The sequence below is a fragment of the Miscanthus floridulus genome, chromosome 1 (assembly GCF_019320115.1).
Source record: "Miscanthus floridulus cultivar M001 chromosome 1, ASM1932011v1, whole genome shotgun sequence".
NCBI classification, from domain to species: Eukaryota; Viridiplantae; Streptophyta; class Magnoliopsida; order Poales; family Poaceae; genus Miscanthus; species Miscanthus floridulus.
The window spans coordinates 60,163,041-60,178,967 of NC_089580.1; the positions used below are offsets into that span (position 1 = coordinate 60,163,041).

Below are 15,927 nucleotides of genomic sequence, written 5' to 3' on the forward strand. Positions count from 1 at the left end.
CGGCGCCATTGATGCTGGCACCGAGCTAACACGTCTCGGCTCGACGCCAGCACCAATGACGCCGAGCTAAGGATTTATTTTCTGAATTCTTTCCGCCAGGAGTTTATTTGTGAGAAACTTAAAAAAAAGCTAAAATATAAAAAATTCGGCCCACCAGACAAGCAAGCAAGCCACATGTGTACCTGAATCCGTGGGCTCTCGCACGTGAATTAAGCAGCCGCACAAATTCAACCGTGTGGAATAGTGTACGGCTGCACAAAAAAACTACAAGTACACGAGAACAATTATATTTTTTTTTCCTAATCATTAGGAAGTCCACAAATACGGAGTTCATCAACTATTACAAATATACATCACAAGACCTCATGGAATGAACCGATGAGAACAACTTAATTAGGGATCTCAACACAGTCAACAGCTCTTGTCATGTTTCTTCTTTTTGCCGGGGATTGAACCGAGGAACAACGATTTTCTTTTAACACATTGCACTGCAGCAACAAAGAGATTAGCGATTGCGAAAGGACCTGTAGCCTAGTGATTACAAGAGCCTATAGCACCTCAAGTTCTAGGTTTAACTCCCCGTGAAAGCAATTTTTTCAGGATTTAACAACGTCGTGCTTTCAGTGGTAGACGGCGTTCCCGTCTACAGCGAGGTGCCTTTGATGATTTCGTCAATCTCGAGAATTGCCGGCCCAATCTTCGAAGATGCATAGGGGTAGGGTTTACATGCGTGTATTCGAAGGGGAGAGTGTGCGTGGGTTGTGAGTGTCTGCGTTGTACTGTATAATCGTAAAAAAAAAACCCGAAGGGATTAACGATCAATCAATGGAGTCCTCACATGGCTTCCAACAAAGTTTATATAAAGCCCACAAAACCCTTGAACAAACACATCAGCAAATGTACTCACTAGACACTTGTATGTAAACCACTGTCGATGAATATGAAAATAGCACCTTCGGCTGTATTATGACTCTGATTAGGAGGTTTGGTCCTCAACAAGAGCATTGTGCACAAAATTGGAAGCAATCACCAGCTGATTAAAGGGTTGTGTATAACACTATAACGTGAAGAGTTGCTACCTATTACAAATTTATAGAGCAAAAAGGAGCTAAAACTAATCTGCCACACATAACACACAGGTGTTGGTGCAAAAACACAAATCGATGCTAGAAAATGGAACTGCTCTATGATAGAAGTTCAGGCAGCTGCCATCTATACTTGGCCATGCAGCCCGAGGCCCGGTAGCCCGGCCCACGGCCCGCTAATTTGACCCGACACGAGTCCGGCCCGGCACAAGGGTCTCTGGGCCCGGGCTGGCCTGGCACGCAGCTACAGGCCGTGCCTGGGCCGTTGCGCAAGCCCGCGGGCTGGCACGGCCCGGCACGGTAATAAGCCGTCGGTCCGAGGTCGGCCCGACAGCAGCTCCCGGCTCCCGCGCGGCCTGCTAGCGGCCCAGCGGCCAACGGCGCTTTGGCCTCCCGGCCTCCCCCTGCCATATAAGCGCGAGGCAGGCAGGCAGCCGACGCCCGCGCCCCTCACAAACCCTAAACCTAAATCACTCGATTGACTCTTCTCCTCTCCTGCTCTCCACTCTCCAGTCCACTGCGCCGCAGCCGCCGCTCGCACTCTCGCCTCGCCGTATGACCGTATCCACTGTGTCGTCGTCGACCCCGACTCCGGTGACCTCGAACCGCCGCTGCCGGCGTGCTCCTCACCCTCTCTACCTCTCCCTTCTCCATCTACCTTTCTCCCATCTAGATCTCGGTGATTATGTGAGTTTGTTGACCCCGTTTGTCCCTCCTCCGCCGCTCGCCGTCCTTGCTGACCTTGTGTCGTCTTCTCTGTCCGCGGGGCCGTCGTCGTCTTCTTCTCCGGCACCGGGCTCCGGTTGCGAAGGTAAGCACCTAACCCTAACCCTAACCGGCTAACCCTAATCCCCATCTTTCTTCTTTTTTTGATGAGATCTCTAACTGATCTATTCCTTCCTCCTTCGCAGGTCGGTAGCCGATGCTTCAAGCTCTAGCTGCGGCATAGAGCGAGGAGCAAGGCGGCCACCCTGAAAGTGCATCTAGCCCTTTTGTGGGTTTTGGATGATTGAATGACAACATGATTAAAGGACTAACCCGTTTGCTAAGTGTGAACAGGTAATAGGTTATCTCACAGGTACTTAATGAAAGCCAAAATAATGTATTGTTGTATAAACAATCTAGTTCAAGCACAAGACAACAATGCAAATGGAAATCATGTGAAGGCTTATTTCTTGTGGGATTTCTATGTACTATGTGAAAGCAAGCTCATGATTATTAGTTAATGAGACATGAGGGATTGCATATGGAATGGTCTCATATTTGAAGCTTGCAAAATTAAAATGAAAAAGATAACAATACATATGAATGGATGATTCAACACAAGATGTGACTTGATGGCTTGAGATGGTGAAGATAGCAAGGAAAGGCTTCGAGGTACTAAGCAAGGGTGAAGGGCAAGCGACGGCTTGGTGGCCGAAGAACCTAGCTAGGGTGAAGAAGAAAGTACTTGCATTTAGTTGAGGTACTAATCAAGCTAAGATGGTCATATTTATGTGAAGGATAAAATCTATAATGAAGTATTTGATGGAAGTGACTTGATACATCTGGGATTATTCAAACTTGATGAATGGAATCAAGTCACATGCTCAAGATGGCTATGCTCAAGTGAAAAGATCAACATCAACATGTTAGCACCCTTACTTGATGAAGATTGGAAAGGACGGCATCAATTCAAAAGAACAACTCAAGTGGTACAAATTCATATTTCCGTTTATCTTGAGTTTAATAGGTATGCCGTACTATTAAGAGGGATGCATCATGTTGATAGATAATGTTTCATAAGTGCTCAAGCCAACCCATGTGAGTTTTGAGTATTTGAGCGACAAAAGTGCTAACTGATCACTTGCTGGTCTGGCAATACCGGACGTGTCCGGTATTCATACCGGACGTGTCCGGTATTCATATCGGACGTGTCCGGTATTTGTCCAGCAGCTGTATACCTGTTGTTCTCGGGTTGGTTCGTCGGGAGTTCCGACGCAGGTCGGGAGTTCCGACGGTCGGGAGTCCTGGCATGGGTCGGGAGTTCCGACGTGTCGCACTTCAACTGACTTGGAGGGTTCACTGTCCTGGTCATACCGAACATGTCCGGTATTCATACCGGATGTGTCCGGTATGGATGACCAAAGGCCAACGGCTAGTTTTCAAAAGCCGTGAGAGTCGGGAGTTCCGACGTAAGTCGGGAATTCCGACATGTGTCGGGAGTTCCGACACCTCACTAACTTTAACTCAGTTACATGTTTTTCAAAATTACTGAGGGTCGGGAGTTCCGACGGTCGGAAGAAGTCCCGGCATTCTTCGGGAGTTCCGACACCTCACAACTTCACTGTAACTTAGTTACCGTTGGCGCAGTGTGAGTCATACCGGACGTGTCCGGTATGCATACCGGACATGTCCGGTATTGCAACGGCTATAAAACGGCTAGTTTTTCAAGGGGGCTATAAATACCCCCAAGCCTCCACCTTTGGAGGCTGCTGATTCTGCTGTGATAGACACACGTTTTTGAGCCTTGCCAACTCTCCTAAACCCTCTCTTAGTGAGTGTGTGATCCAAATTGCAAAATCAATTTGTGGGTTGAGAAAGAATTTGAAAAAGAGAGCAAGCCACCACTTGAGCACTTGTGCATATTGTCAATCTCGTGATTCGCATTTGTTACTCTTGGACTCTTCGGTCCTAGACGGCTAGGCGTCGCCGGAGAGCAACCGAGAGATTGTGGTTGTTTCGGAAAGTTTGTAACGGTCGATTCCGCCGCCTCGGAATCATTTAGTGGAAGGAGGAAAAGGAGTTGGAAAAGACTCCGGCTAGAGTGACCTTCGTGGTACCCTCTAGGGCTGACCTTCGCTGGGTCGCCCGCAGCCCCCTCAACGGAGAGTAGGACTCGAACGAGTCCGAACTTCGGTAAAACAAATATCGTGTCTTAATTCGCATTTCATTTGATATTTGTGTTGCTCTAGCTGTGCTGCAGGTTCTCTGTGTATATTGTCATCTCCATTAGGTGCCTACAGTTTGGTTTGAAGATAGAAATCGAAAGGAGCAAGTTCGGGGTTGATCTGCAGAAATCGTGTATACCGGACACGTCCGGTATTCATACCGGACACGTCCGGTATTTCCTGCCTCCACTGAAAATATTTATTCGCTGTTCTAACTTGGTGTTGCAGGGTTGTAGCTTCTAGATATATTCTTTATACCTTGTTTACTTTGTGGCTAACTTGTGAGGGGTGGTAGTACTCTTGATTTGGAGTTTCCATTTTAGAAACTCCCCCTTTCTAATTGTTTCCGCATTTAAAGGTGTTAATTTTCAGAAACGCCTATTCACCCCCCTCTAGGCGGCGTCCTAGGTCCTTTCAATTGGTATCAGAGCTTGGTTCTCACCTAAAGCTTCACCGCCGTGAGAAAAGGATGTCGACGCCTGTCGAGTTGGAGCCGGTGCTTCTCCAAAATGATGGTTCAAACTTTCTACCTTGGTCAATTAATGTACTCAATGCTTTTAGAGATATTAGTCCTCTTGTTGAGCATATTGTGGATGCAAGCATACCTCTTTCTATAGTTGATTGGAGCAACTACAAAAATTTGTCAAAAGAGGAAGAGATATGCGTGCAACTCAATGCTCAAGCTATTAATGTCATTTTAAGTACATTAAGTGTAGAGGTTCAAGATGAGGCAATATTCAATGGACAACCACCTCCGGAGAGTGCTCATCTCATTTGGACTAGACTTTTTGATTTATATGGAAAATCCAAATGTGATGATGCACTTGAGATCGAGTCAATGGAAAGTGTGTCCATTGTATCTTCATACAGCGAAGAAGCCTCACAAGACCTCAAGAGTACCGAGCCGGAGCAAGAGGTGTAAGCAGCACATGACGTGCTGTCTGCCTGCACATACCGGACGTGTCCGGTATGGCCGAGGCAGCAGACCAGCAAGCAGCTGTTTGCAGCGATGCTCAAGCCCGATGGCGACCAAGTGATGAGTCAACCTCAGTATCTCATGATACTCATCACTTGTGTCTCATGGCCAAGAAAAGCAAGAAGAAGAATAACAAGAAAGATCAAGAAAAGGAGAAAGCACAAGTAGATGATCAAGATAAGAGTGATGTTGAAGTTGAAGACAACTACAACCTTGATCATCTCAACCATAAAGATAAGTTCATCATCATGAAGATAGTTGAAAAGAATGATGAGCTTGAAGAAGAGATTGAGAAGCAAGAGCAATCGCTTCAAAATCAAGAAAAGTTTCTCATCTCCAAATTGCAAGAGCTAAAGGCAATTAATGAGAGGTATGAAAAATTATCAATTGAGCATGCTTTAGTTACTAACTCCTCTTCTAGTGTTTCACAACTAGAGAAGGAAAACTTTGAGCTCAAGGCAAGGCTAGATGAACTATCAAGCAAGTATAATGAGCTACAAGCAAATTATGATCATCTAAAGTGCTCTCATGAGGAAGTAGTAGAATCAAGCATCATGCTTGAGGTGGCTCATGAGGTTGTGATTACATCGGTAAAATTCTCTCAACCTCTCACACATCCGCTCACTAGTACACCATCTCAATTAAATATTTCTTGTACTAATGAATGTGCTACTCAAGCAAGCCAATCTTCGATTGAGCTAAATATTATAGAAAACATAGAGCTCAAAGAAGAAGTGCAAAGATTAAAGAAAGATGTAATTCGATTGAAGGGTAAGGAGAAAGCACAACCTTCTCAAGATAACCGTGATAACATGGTGAAGAAGCTTGAGAAGGGTTCAAACCTTGCTTCCTCCAAAGCCCAACAAAAGAATCACATCTCAAGCAAGGCCAACACAACCAAGAGCAAGAAACATAGAAAAAGGATGTGCTATGGTTGTGGATTGTATGGACATGAGTGGGCTATGTGTCCACACAAGAGTTGGGCCAACAAAGTTGAAGCCGCCAATCAAAAGGCTTCTACCAAGAAATGCCCAATGTACAAAGAAGCAAGAAAGAAAGCCCAAGTTGCAACTAGAAGATGCTATGGGTGCAATGAGATGGGCCACAAGGTTGATAGATGTCCATACAAGCAAATCAAGCATAGAGCACACAAAGGCCGCATATGTTATGCTTGTAGAAGAAAGGGGCATCTAAGCTATGAACGCCCAAATGGTAAAACTCCTAAGGCAAACACATTTGTTTATAATGATATGCTTAGGAAGACCACAAATGGAGTTAGCACTAGTAAGGTGATGTGTTCACCACAAACTAATGCTAAAGCTATTTGGGTGCCTAAGCACTTATTGACTAACTCAAAAGGACCCAACAAGAGTTGGGTACCAAAGTGTGCTTAGGTTAATGATGTAGGTACTTGGTGATGAGATGAACACCTCGGGGTGGTTGAGCAAGCAATTTGACTATATTCACTCAATCTATCAACCAATTCTTATCTTAATCCCTTATATGGTTGACCCGAAGATAATACGATGAACATCTCATATATTTCATCCTCACCATTGGTAACACGTACCTAAACCTTTTAGGATAGCCATCTTGTTCATTTCATGTTCTATAGTTCACAAATAAGTACATTTGTGAAATAATGAAAGTGGCTAATTAATTTCACTTGAGATTCATCATGTTTGCCATATGATGCTTTTATTAGCTCTCTAGTAGAGTAATTTATTTGTTGAGATGCAAGTATACAATAAATAAATATTACAGTTAAAACGAAGAATCACAAGCAGCAACTTAATTGGTTCTGTCTTTCACCTATCGGACGTGTCCGGCATTACTATCGGACGTGTCCGGTATGGACAGGGACAGAAGTCAGTGTTTCTGTTCTGTGTATTCCGGACGTGTCCGGTATACTACCGGACATGTCCGGTATTGCATGGACCAGAACACTAATTGTATTCCAAGTGAGTATTCGATCCATATATTTTTTATATATCCCTAACTTACTCAGAAGCTTGTGTTTTATCAAATCTAAGTGGATTGTGAGCATCGCTTAAACTCACTTTTAACTATGGCAATCTTATTTGGTTTATGGTCAAAATGAAAAATTGGCTCTCAAATTTCTTATTAGAATAAAAGTGCTTGTTAAAAGTCATTCAAAATACGTGAAGCACTTATTTAGGGGGAGCTAAATTTCCATTTTGCACCATTGTGGACTAACAAATTTATCTAGCATTCTTTGTAGTTCTTTGGATGAAAATGTATCTAGCATGATTATTTGGCAATTGAGGTCAACATAAAGATCATCATGCTGCTTGTCTTCTTAGTGATATTCTTGCGGGCTCAAGGCAAAGGTATGTGTTTACATACATACATTGTAAGTGCATCTAAGGCCCTGTATATGTTAGAATGTGCATTTGTGTGACATAGGAGAGATGTTTTTCAAAAATCCCTAACTAGCATGAGTAGGAAGTGTGAATTTGAAAAACTATTTGAATCTTGGTCTTTGTGACCTAGCCTTGCCATGTGATGATTATAGCTCTCCTTGATTGTTTGATTGGCTAATCACACATGACATGGCTCTCTTAAGTCCACAATCTACTTTGTCTCACTTTATCTCTCTCAAGCAAGCGAATTATTGTTTATGCCATTTATTTGGAAAAGAGAAAATAAATTGATGGCATTTGATAAGAAAAGTGATAGTACTCGGTTTGGATCAAGATCATACACCTTTTTGGACTGAGCAACAACAGAGAAAGGGTTTGGAAGAGTGAGAAAACATTTTGGAATTATTTGGGCCAGCCCACGTATACCGGACGTGTCCGGTATGCTACCGGACGTGTCCGGTATGAGCGGGATTATAAAAACAGAGCTTACCCCTTCGGCCCAAACAGACTTGCCTCCTCCAAACCAACCAGCCGACGCCCTTCTTCTCCCCTAGGGCGACCAAGGATCTCATCAAGGAAAAGAGAGAGAGGGAGATTGCATTGGAGAAGACTTGGATCAAGAATTGAAGGCCCGTGGATTTGGATTTCACATCACTCTGTCTTCTCTCCTCTCAAGGTACCCTAATCACGGACCTCGTCCGATCTACATGGTCAATGCAAGATTTTAAAATTCCTTCGGTCAATATGCTACATTGGTGATATAGAAGCAATGCCCAAAGTTTGGAATTGATCCGTGGTGGTTTGAATCGAGAAACCCCGGTTAGGGTTGCTGGTCGCCCATACCGGACGTGTCCGGTATGCTACCGGACGTGTCCGGTATGGCCCAGCAGAGCAGACTCCCTGCTGTTCTCTGACTCAATCCTATCTGAATGGTTTGTTAGGCTTAGTTTCTTTTGTATCTATGTTTTGCAAACCTTGTGACAACGGTGTGTCGAGGTGATTGTAAAACCTTGGATAAAAGAATCTATGTCTAACTACAATTCAAGAATAAGCTATGGGCATGTATCTAAAATTATTTGGAAATATTTGGATACAGGACAGCAGCCATGAGTGGACGACAGCAGCCGAGGTCCAAGCACAGGCATGATCCAGCACTTGAGAAGTACAAGAAGGCGAGACAGGATATGCATCCTGGATTTCAGCCAACCAGCAGGAGGTCCACCAGGGCTGCCTCTAGTGCAACAGCTCAGTATGCAGAGGGGTCCGGGAGCTCTTCTTCTGACACAGACACTGATGAGTTTAGAGTGGAGTCTAGAGATGAAAGAAAGAGAAAGAGCACTGACAGAGGATCAGATGGTGACAGCTCAGATGAGGAGCAGGAGATTGAGGAGGAGGAGTCCGTTCCTCCAGTTCAGCACCAGCCTGGTCAGGGGATGCATTATGGTCTTCTTGAGACACGTCTGCCCAATGTGCCCTCCTATGTTTCCAGAGTTGACTACAGGGGAAAGGGTATGACCAGGAAGGCTAGAGATGAGCGAAGGGTTGATCCGAGAAACTTACCTAAGGTTCAGTACGATCACCGCTTCCAGACCGCCTTTCACTTGGACTTCTACTCCAGTGTGATTCTTACCAGGAACCCAGTAATTGCCAGGTCTCAGTGGATTGACTGGCAATATATTAGAGAGTTGCAGAAGGCCTCAGTTGATCATGCTATTGCCATCTGCCAGAGCACAGGAGTTTATGAGATCATGGAGTTCCAGCATGACTGGAACACAGAGGTAGTAGCTCAGTTCTATGCTACTCTGTTCGTTGAGGAGGATGAGAGGCGGATGCACTGGATGCTTGAGGGCCAGTGGTACAGTGTTGACTATGATGTTTTTGCCGCCCAGCTTGGCTTCTCTGAGGATGATCTCCAGAGGGACAGGATCCACACCGAGCAGGTGTTACCTCCTGAGCAGCTCGCATATATGTATCCTCCTGGTGGTCAGAGAGGAGCTGTGGGGAAGGTTCTAGGTCTTCACCCTACCTACAGGTACCTGGACAGGATGTTCAGGAAGACTATTGACTGCAAGGGTGGAGACAAGGGCACCATTGCTGATTACTCCAGGAACCTACTCCACAGGATGGCACCTGATGCTCGGCCCTTCAGCGTGTTTGACTTTATTTGGTCCGAGATCAGGAGTGTTGGAGAGAGGCCCCTTAAGGGCTGTGGTTTTGCTCCTTATATCATGCATATGATTGAGCAGGTGACAGGGCACACATTTGAGTATGATAAGATTCACAAGGCCCTGAAGATTATTGCAGATCTGCCTGAGACCGGGTTACCTCCAGCGGGACCAGGAGGAGCAGCAGCAGCACCAGAGGAAGATGCACCTGGGAGTGGTGCACCAGCAGGAGCTTCACCTTCACCGCGTGCTCCTTCACGTTCTACTTCACGCCGTGGCAGTCCTCCTTCGCCTTTCCGCAGGCTTTTCAGCTCCATATTTGGGATGTGCCGTGACATCCAGACCAGGCAGCAGAAGGAGAGGGAGGCTAGGAGGAAGGACACTCGGACTTTGAAGCAAATTGCTTCTAATCTTGAGCTTGATCCTCCTAGGTCTCCTCTATCAGATGAGGCAGCTAGTGAGCCTGAGACTGAGGAGCAGCAGCAGGCTAGATATGATAGAGAGTATGTTGAGTTCATACAGCGACAGCAGCAGCAGCAGGCACCTGAGCACCCTGACACTCTACCACTTCAGGCTCGTGTGCCTACTCACTCTCAGCCACGTCCCAGCACTGCAGACGATTATGCTACAGATTGGTGGAGTGACCTGACAGGTGGTGGTGGCTTCTACGGGTCTGGTGGCTATGACGCGTCTGGTGTGGGTGGTTCTCGTCCAGCCAGTGTTGCACGCTCAGATGATGAGGATGCTGGTCGAGATGATGATGATGATGAGTGATCTCAGCTTTCCGTGACAGCTTGTAGCCCCTTTGTCCTTAGTATGTCATTGTTGGACCTCTGTGGTGATAGATGACAAAGGGGGAGAGAGACTGATTAAAGCTTCAGGATAGTTTCATTTGCTTATCTTTGTACCTGAAGATATGTACTGCAGGCTGTAGTTTGTTTCTGAGCTTCATTGATGTATCTTGGATTTGAGATAGATTGTATCATGAGAGAGATGAGACTTACTTATGCTTTATCTATGTATCTCTTGAGACATGATCTTTATCTATATATATCAGTGGTTTCTGGACTTGAGAAAATTTGTAATGAGTGCTATGTGTGAATTACATGTGTCATATTTATTTTCATAAGGACTATGCATGCTAGAATGAAAATATTTGATGTGATGCCTTTATATTTATTCTTGTATGATATATCATGTCATATGCATCACGGTTCTTCTTTGTCACACACACATGCACCCCACGGATGCAATGATCTAGGGGGAGTCTCCTATTTGTTTTAGTATGTGCAATTGACATTTGAGGTCATTTTGTGGATTCTAATCATAAGCACATATTAAGGGGGAGCCTCTCATAAATCATTGAATCCAAAAGTTTAAATGCTTATATCATTTTGTAAGCTTTAATCAAGTTGTCATCAATCACCAAAAAGGAGGAGATTGAAAGTGCATCTAGCCCTTTTGTGGGTTTTGGATGATTGAATGATAACATGATTAAAGGACTAACCCGTTTGCTAAGTGTGAACAGGTAATAGGTTATCTCACAGGTACTTAATGAAAGCCAAAATGATGTATTGTTGTATAAACAATCTAGTTCAAGCACAAGACAACAATGCAAATGGAAATCATGTGAAGGCTTATTTCTTGTGGGATTTCTATGTACTATGTGAAAGCAAGCTCATGATTATTAGTTAATGAGACATGAGGGATTGCATATGGAATGGTCTCATATTTGAAGCTTGCAAAATTAAAATGAAAAAGATAACAATACATATGAATGGATGATTCAACACAAGATGTGACTTGATGGCTTGAGATGGTGAAGATAGCAAGGAAAGGCTTCGAGGTACTAAGCAAGGGTGAAGGGCAAGCGACGGCTTGGCGGCCGAAGAACCTAGCTAGGGTGAAGAAGAAAGTACTTGCATTTAGTTGAGGTACTAATCAAGCTAAGATGGTCATATTTATGTGAAGGATAAAATCTATAATGAAGTATTTGATGGAAGTGACTTGATACATCTGGGATTATTCAAACTTGATGAATGGAATCAAGTCACATGCTCAAGATGGCTATGCTCAAGTGAAAAGATCAACATCAACATGTTAGCACCCTTACTTGATGAAGATTGGAAAGGACGGCATCAATTCAAAAGAACAACTCAAGTGGTACAAATTCATATTTCCGTTTATCTTGAGTTTAATAGGTATGCCGTACTATTAAGAGGGATGCATCATGTTGATAGATAATGTTTCATAAGTGCTCAAGCCAACCCATGTGAGTTTTGAGTATTTGAGCGACAAAAGTGCTAACTGATCACTTGCTGGTCTGGCAATACCGGACGTGTCCGGTATTCATACCGGACGTGTCCGGTATTTGTCCAGCAGCTGTATACCTGTTGTTCTCGGGTTGGTTCGTCGGGAGTTCCGACGCAGGTCGGGAGTTCCGACGGTCGGGAGTCCTGGCATGGGTCGGGAGTTCCGACGTGTCGCACTTCAACTGACTTGGAGGGTTCACTGTCCTGGTCATACCGGACATGTCCGGTATTCATACCGGACGTGTCCGGTATGGATGACCAGAGGCCAACGGCTAGTTTTCAAAAGCCGTGAGAGTCGGGAGTTCCGATGTAAGTCGGGAGTTCCGACGGTCGGGAGTTCCGACATGTGTCGGGAGTTCCGACACCTCACTAACTTTAACTCAGTTACATGTTTTTCAAAATTACTGAGGGTCGGGGGTTCTGACTTGAGTCGGGAGTTCCGACGGTCGGAAGTCCCGGCATTCTTCGGGAGTTCCGACACCTCACAACTTCACTGTAACTTAGTTACCGTTGGCGCAGTGTGAGTCATACCGGACGTGTCCGGTATGCATACCGGACATGTCCGGTATTGCAACGGCTAGTTTTTCAAGGGGGCTATAAATACCCCCAAGCCTCCACCTTTGGAGGCTGCTGATTCTGCTGTGATAGACACATGTTTTTGAGCCTTGCCAACTCTCCTAAACCCTCTCTTAGTGAGTGTGTGATCCAAATTGCAAAATCAATTTGTGGGTTGAGAAAGAATTTGAAAAAGAGAGCAAGCCACCACTTGAGCACTTGTGCATATTGTCAATCTCGTGATTCGCATTTGTTACTCTTGGACTCTTCGGTCCTAGACGGCTAGGCGTCGCCGGAGAGCAACCGAGAGATTGTGGTTGTTTCAGAAAGTTTGTAACGGTCGATTCCGCCGCCTCGGAATCATTTAGTGGAAGGAGGAAAAGGAGTTGGAAAAGACTCTGGCTAGAGTGACCTTCGTGGTACCCTCTAGGGCTGACCTTCGCTGGGTCGCCCGCAGCCCCCTCAACGGAGAGTAGGACTCGAACGAGTCCGAACTTCGGTAAAACAAATATCGTGTCTTAATTCGCATTTCATTTGATATTTGTGTTGCTCTAGCTGTGCTGCAGGTTCTCTGTGTATATTGTCATCTCCATTAGGTGCCTGCAGTTTGGTTTGAAGATAGAAATCGAAAGGAGCAAGTTCGGGGCTGATCTGCAGAAATCGTGTATACCGGACACGTCCAGTATTCATACCGGACACGTCCGGTATTTCCTGCCTCCACTGAAAATATTTATTCTCTGTTCTAACTTGGTGTTGCAGGGTTGTAGCTTCTAGATATATTCTTTATACCTTGTTTACTTTGTGGCTAACTTGTGAGGGGTGGTAGTACTCTTGATTTGGAGTTTCCATTTTGGAAACTCCCCCTTTCTAATTGTTTCCGCATTTAAAGGTGTTAATTTTCAGAAACGCCTATTCACCCCCCTCTAGGCGGCATCCTAGGTCCTTTCACACCCGCACCGTTGAGGTACGGTGCTGGAGAGGCGGCCATGGCTGAAGACGATGGCGAGCTTCCGCCTGGCATGGCCCCTGAGGGCGAGAACGACGACGACATCCGTGATGACGCTGCTGCGTTGTTCGGTGTCGATCTCGGAGACGGCGACGGTGGTGAAGGGGCGACGACGTCTGCGAACCCGGTCGGCTCCAACTCCAACAGCTCTGTTCCATCTGTTGCTGCTGCTGGTAATGGTAAGGTTGGTAAGCGTAAATCTCCTGTTTGGGATGATTTTGAAGAGATATTTGAGACTATGAATGGAGTACAGATTTGCACTAAAGCTAAATGTAAAATGTGTAAGTCAACCTTGTCTGCTAGATCTAGTGCTGGCACTGGTCACTTGAAGAGGCACCAGAACTCTTGTAGGCAGAAAACTGATCAACGTGACAGGGTTCAATCTAGGCTATCTTACAATCCTGATGGTTCTGTGCATAACTGGGATTATAAACTTGAGGTAGCTAGAACTGAACTCTGCAGATTGATTGCTAGGCTTGATTTGCCTTTGGGTATTGGTGATACAGATGCATTTGAGGAGTACATTCAACGTGCTCATAACCCTAGGTTTCGTAGGGTGTCTAGACAGTCCACCACTAGAGACCTTCGTGCTCTATTTACTGAACGTCGTAATATGCTTAAGAATCATGTTTTGTCTGGTGCATCATCTGTTGCTTTGACATCTGACATATGGTCTAGAAATGCTAAGGAGGACTACATTAGTGTAGTTGCTCATTATGTGAGTGCAGATTGGGAGCTACAGAAAAAGGTAATTGGCCTCAGGTTGATTGAGGTGAAGCACACTGGTGAGAACATTTCTGACATTATGTGAGTGCAGATTGGGAGCTACAGAAAAAGGTAATTGGCCTCAGGTTGATTGAGGTGAAGCACACTGGTGAGAACATTTCTGAAAAAATTGCTTGTATGGTTCAGGAATTTGGTATGATTGACAAGATTTATTCTGTTACTCTAGACAATGCTTCCTCCAATGCTAAGGCAATGGAGACTTTGACACCCATGTTTGCATGTTATTTAGGTTCTGATCCAACACCTACTTCATCAGATCCTAATAAGCGTAAATATAATCTTATGCAACAGCGTTGTGCTTGTCATATCATTAATTTAATTGTGAAATCTGGTTTAAAGAGATTTAAAACTTACACAGAGGATTTTAGAACTGCTATTAACTTCTTAAATTCATCTAATCACAGAATTGCCATGTTTAAGAATTATTGCAATGCTCAGGGTGTTAGACCTAGAAAGTTTGGTTTAGATATAGATGTGAGATGGAATGCTACATACCTTATGCTTAAACACTTGCTACCTTACAAGGAGGTTTTTTCTGTGTTCATTAATGCAAATTTTGGCTGCACATTGTTGACTCCAAGACATTGGCTCATTGCTGCCAAGATATTGGAGTTCCTGGAATTATTTTATGAATCAACATGTGTTCTATCTGGTGTTTACTATCCAACTAGTCCACTAATTCTGCACCATATGCTTGACATTGCTCATCATTTGCATGAAAATGAAAAAGATCAAAATCTAATGGTTGTTGTCTATCCTATGAAGCTTAAATATCTTAAGTACTGGGAAAATATACCTCTGTTATATTCTATTGCTTTCATTCTTGATCCTAGAGCTAAGTTGAGAGGTTTGTTTAATGTGCTGGTAATACTCAAAGGCCTGTACATCCTGCAGTCAACTCAGGTAAGAGGATACAAGCATGGGGAAGGATCTTTGGCGGCCCTGGATCATCAGCTGTTGTTGGTCATCCTCCCCCTGCCTCTGTCTCCACTTCAACTCAATCTGCTGCCTCTGTTGCTTGTGAGCTCACAACTTATCTGGATAGTGACAATGTCACTGCATATGAGGATGATTTTGATTTGCTTCTCTGGTGGCGTGACCACAAACTAACCTATCCTGTTCTTTCTATAATGGCAAGAGATATTATGGCTGTTCCTGTTTCTACTGTCTTTTCAGAATCATGTTTCAGTTTAACAGGAAGGATTATTGAGGAGCGGCGCCGAAGACTTCTGCCTGAACATGTGGAGATGCTTGCTTGCATCAAGGACTAGGAGCTGGGTGATAGAAGACTTCAACATTCTGCTGACAACCAAGAGCTGGCAGAGTCCTTTGAGAATCTGTATCTTGATGTTCCTGAAGATGGATCTGGGCCTCCTTCTGCTAGCACATCTGCAAGTGCTTCTGTTGCTTCTGCTTCTGCTGCTACCTGAGAGCTGAGAGTTGAGAGTTCAGTTTGAGAGAGTTGAGATTGAGACCTGTGAGGCTTGAGAGTTGAGACATAATGCTTGTATCTGGTATTTGTATTGTGAACATTTGAACATTATAAGAGCTGTGCTGCACTCTTTTTCCCTTTTTGGGGTTTCTCACAAGGGTGAGTTTTACCCAAAAAGGTTTTTAATGAGGCACCATTGCACACAGCTCATTTCTATCTTTAAATCTCTGTCTTTTGTTGTGTTTGAGTCTTGCTATTAAGTTGTTAAATAGTTAAGTTGTTTTTGTGATTCTGTG

The 15,927-nt window shown here is 44.5% G+C and overlaps 2 protein-coding genes across 5 annotated transcripts in view; one reads left to right on the plus strand and one right to left on the minus strand.

Annotated features, from left to right (window-relative positions):
- Positions 1-15,927, minus strand: part of LOC136528654 (putative pentatricopeptide repeat-containing protein At1g13630) — a 28,875-nt gene that overhangs the window by 6,514 nt on the left and 6,434 nt on the right. For 2 of the 4 annotated variants that reach the window (XM_066521899.1, XM_066521713.1), the window contains one exon: positions 326-488. The exons of the other annotated variants lie outside the window; for them this stretch is intronic. The gene's annotated coding sequence lies outside the window, so the exon portion shown is untranslated. Of the gene's footprint in view, positions 1-325; positions 489-15,927 lie in introns of those variants that run through there. 4 annotated transcript variants of the gene reach the window in all.
- LOC136457545 (zinc finger BED domain-containing protein RICESLEEPER 2-like) lies at positions 13,394-15,470 on the plus strand. The gene is made up of 4 exons (XM_066457578.1): positions 13,394-14,161; positions 14,245-14,467; positions 14,558-15,046; positions 15,094-15,470. The coding sequence occupies exons 1-4, from the start codon at positions 13,394-13,396 to the stop codon at positions 15,468-15,470; spliced, it is 1,857 nt and encodes a 618-aa protein (XP_066313675.1).

What these genes read in the sequence shown, in the direction of transcription:
- LOC136457545 (XM_066457578.1), top strand. Translation starts at nt 13,394, where the DNA reads ATGGCTGAAGACGATGGCGAGCTTCCGCCTGGCATGGCCCCTGAGGGC. An exon ending in ATTGGGAGCTACAGAAAAAG is followed by an intron (nt 14,162 to 14,244) that starts GTAATTGGCCTC and finishes TGGGAGCTACAG; the next exon opens with AAAAAGGTAATTGGCCTCAG. An exon ending in TTCATCAGATCCTAATAAGC is followed by an intron (nt 14,468 to 14,557) that starts GTAAATATAATC and finishes AAACTTACACAG; the next exon opens with AGGATTTTAGAACTGCTATT.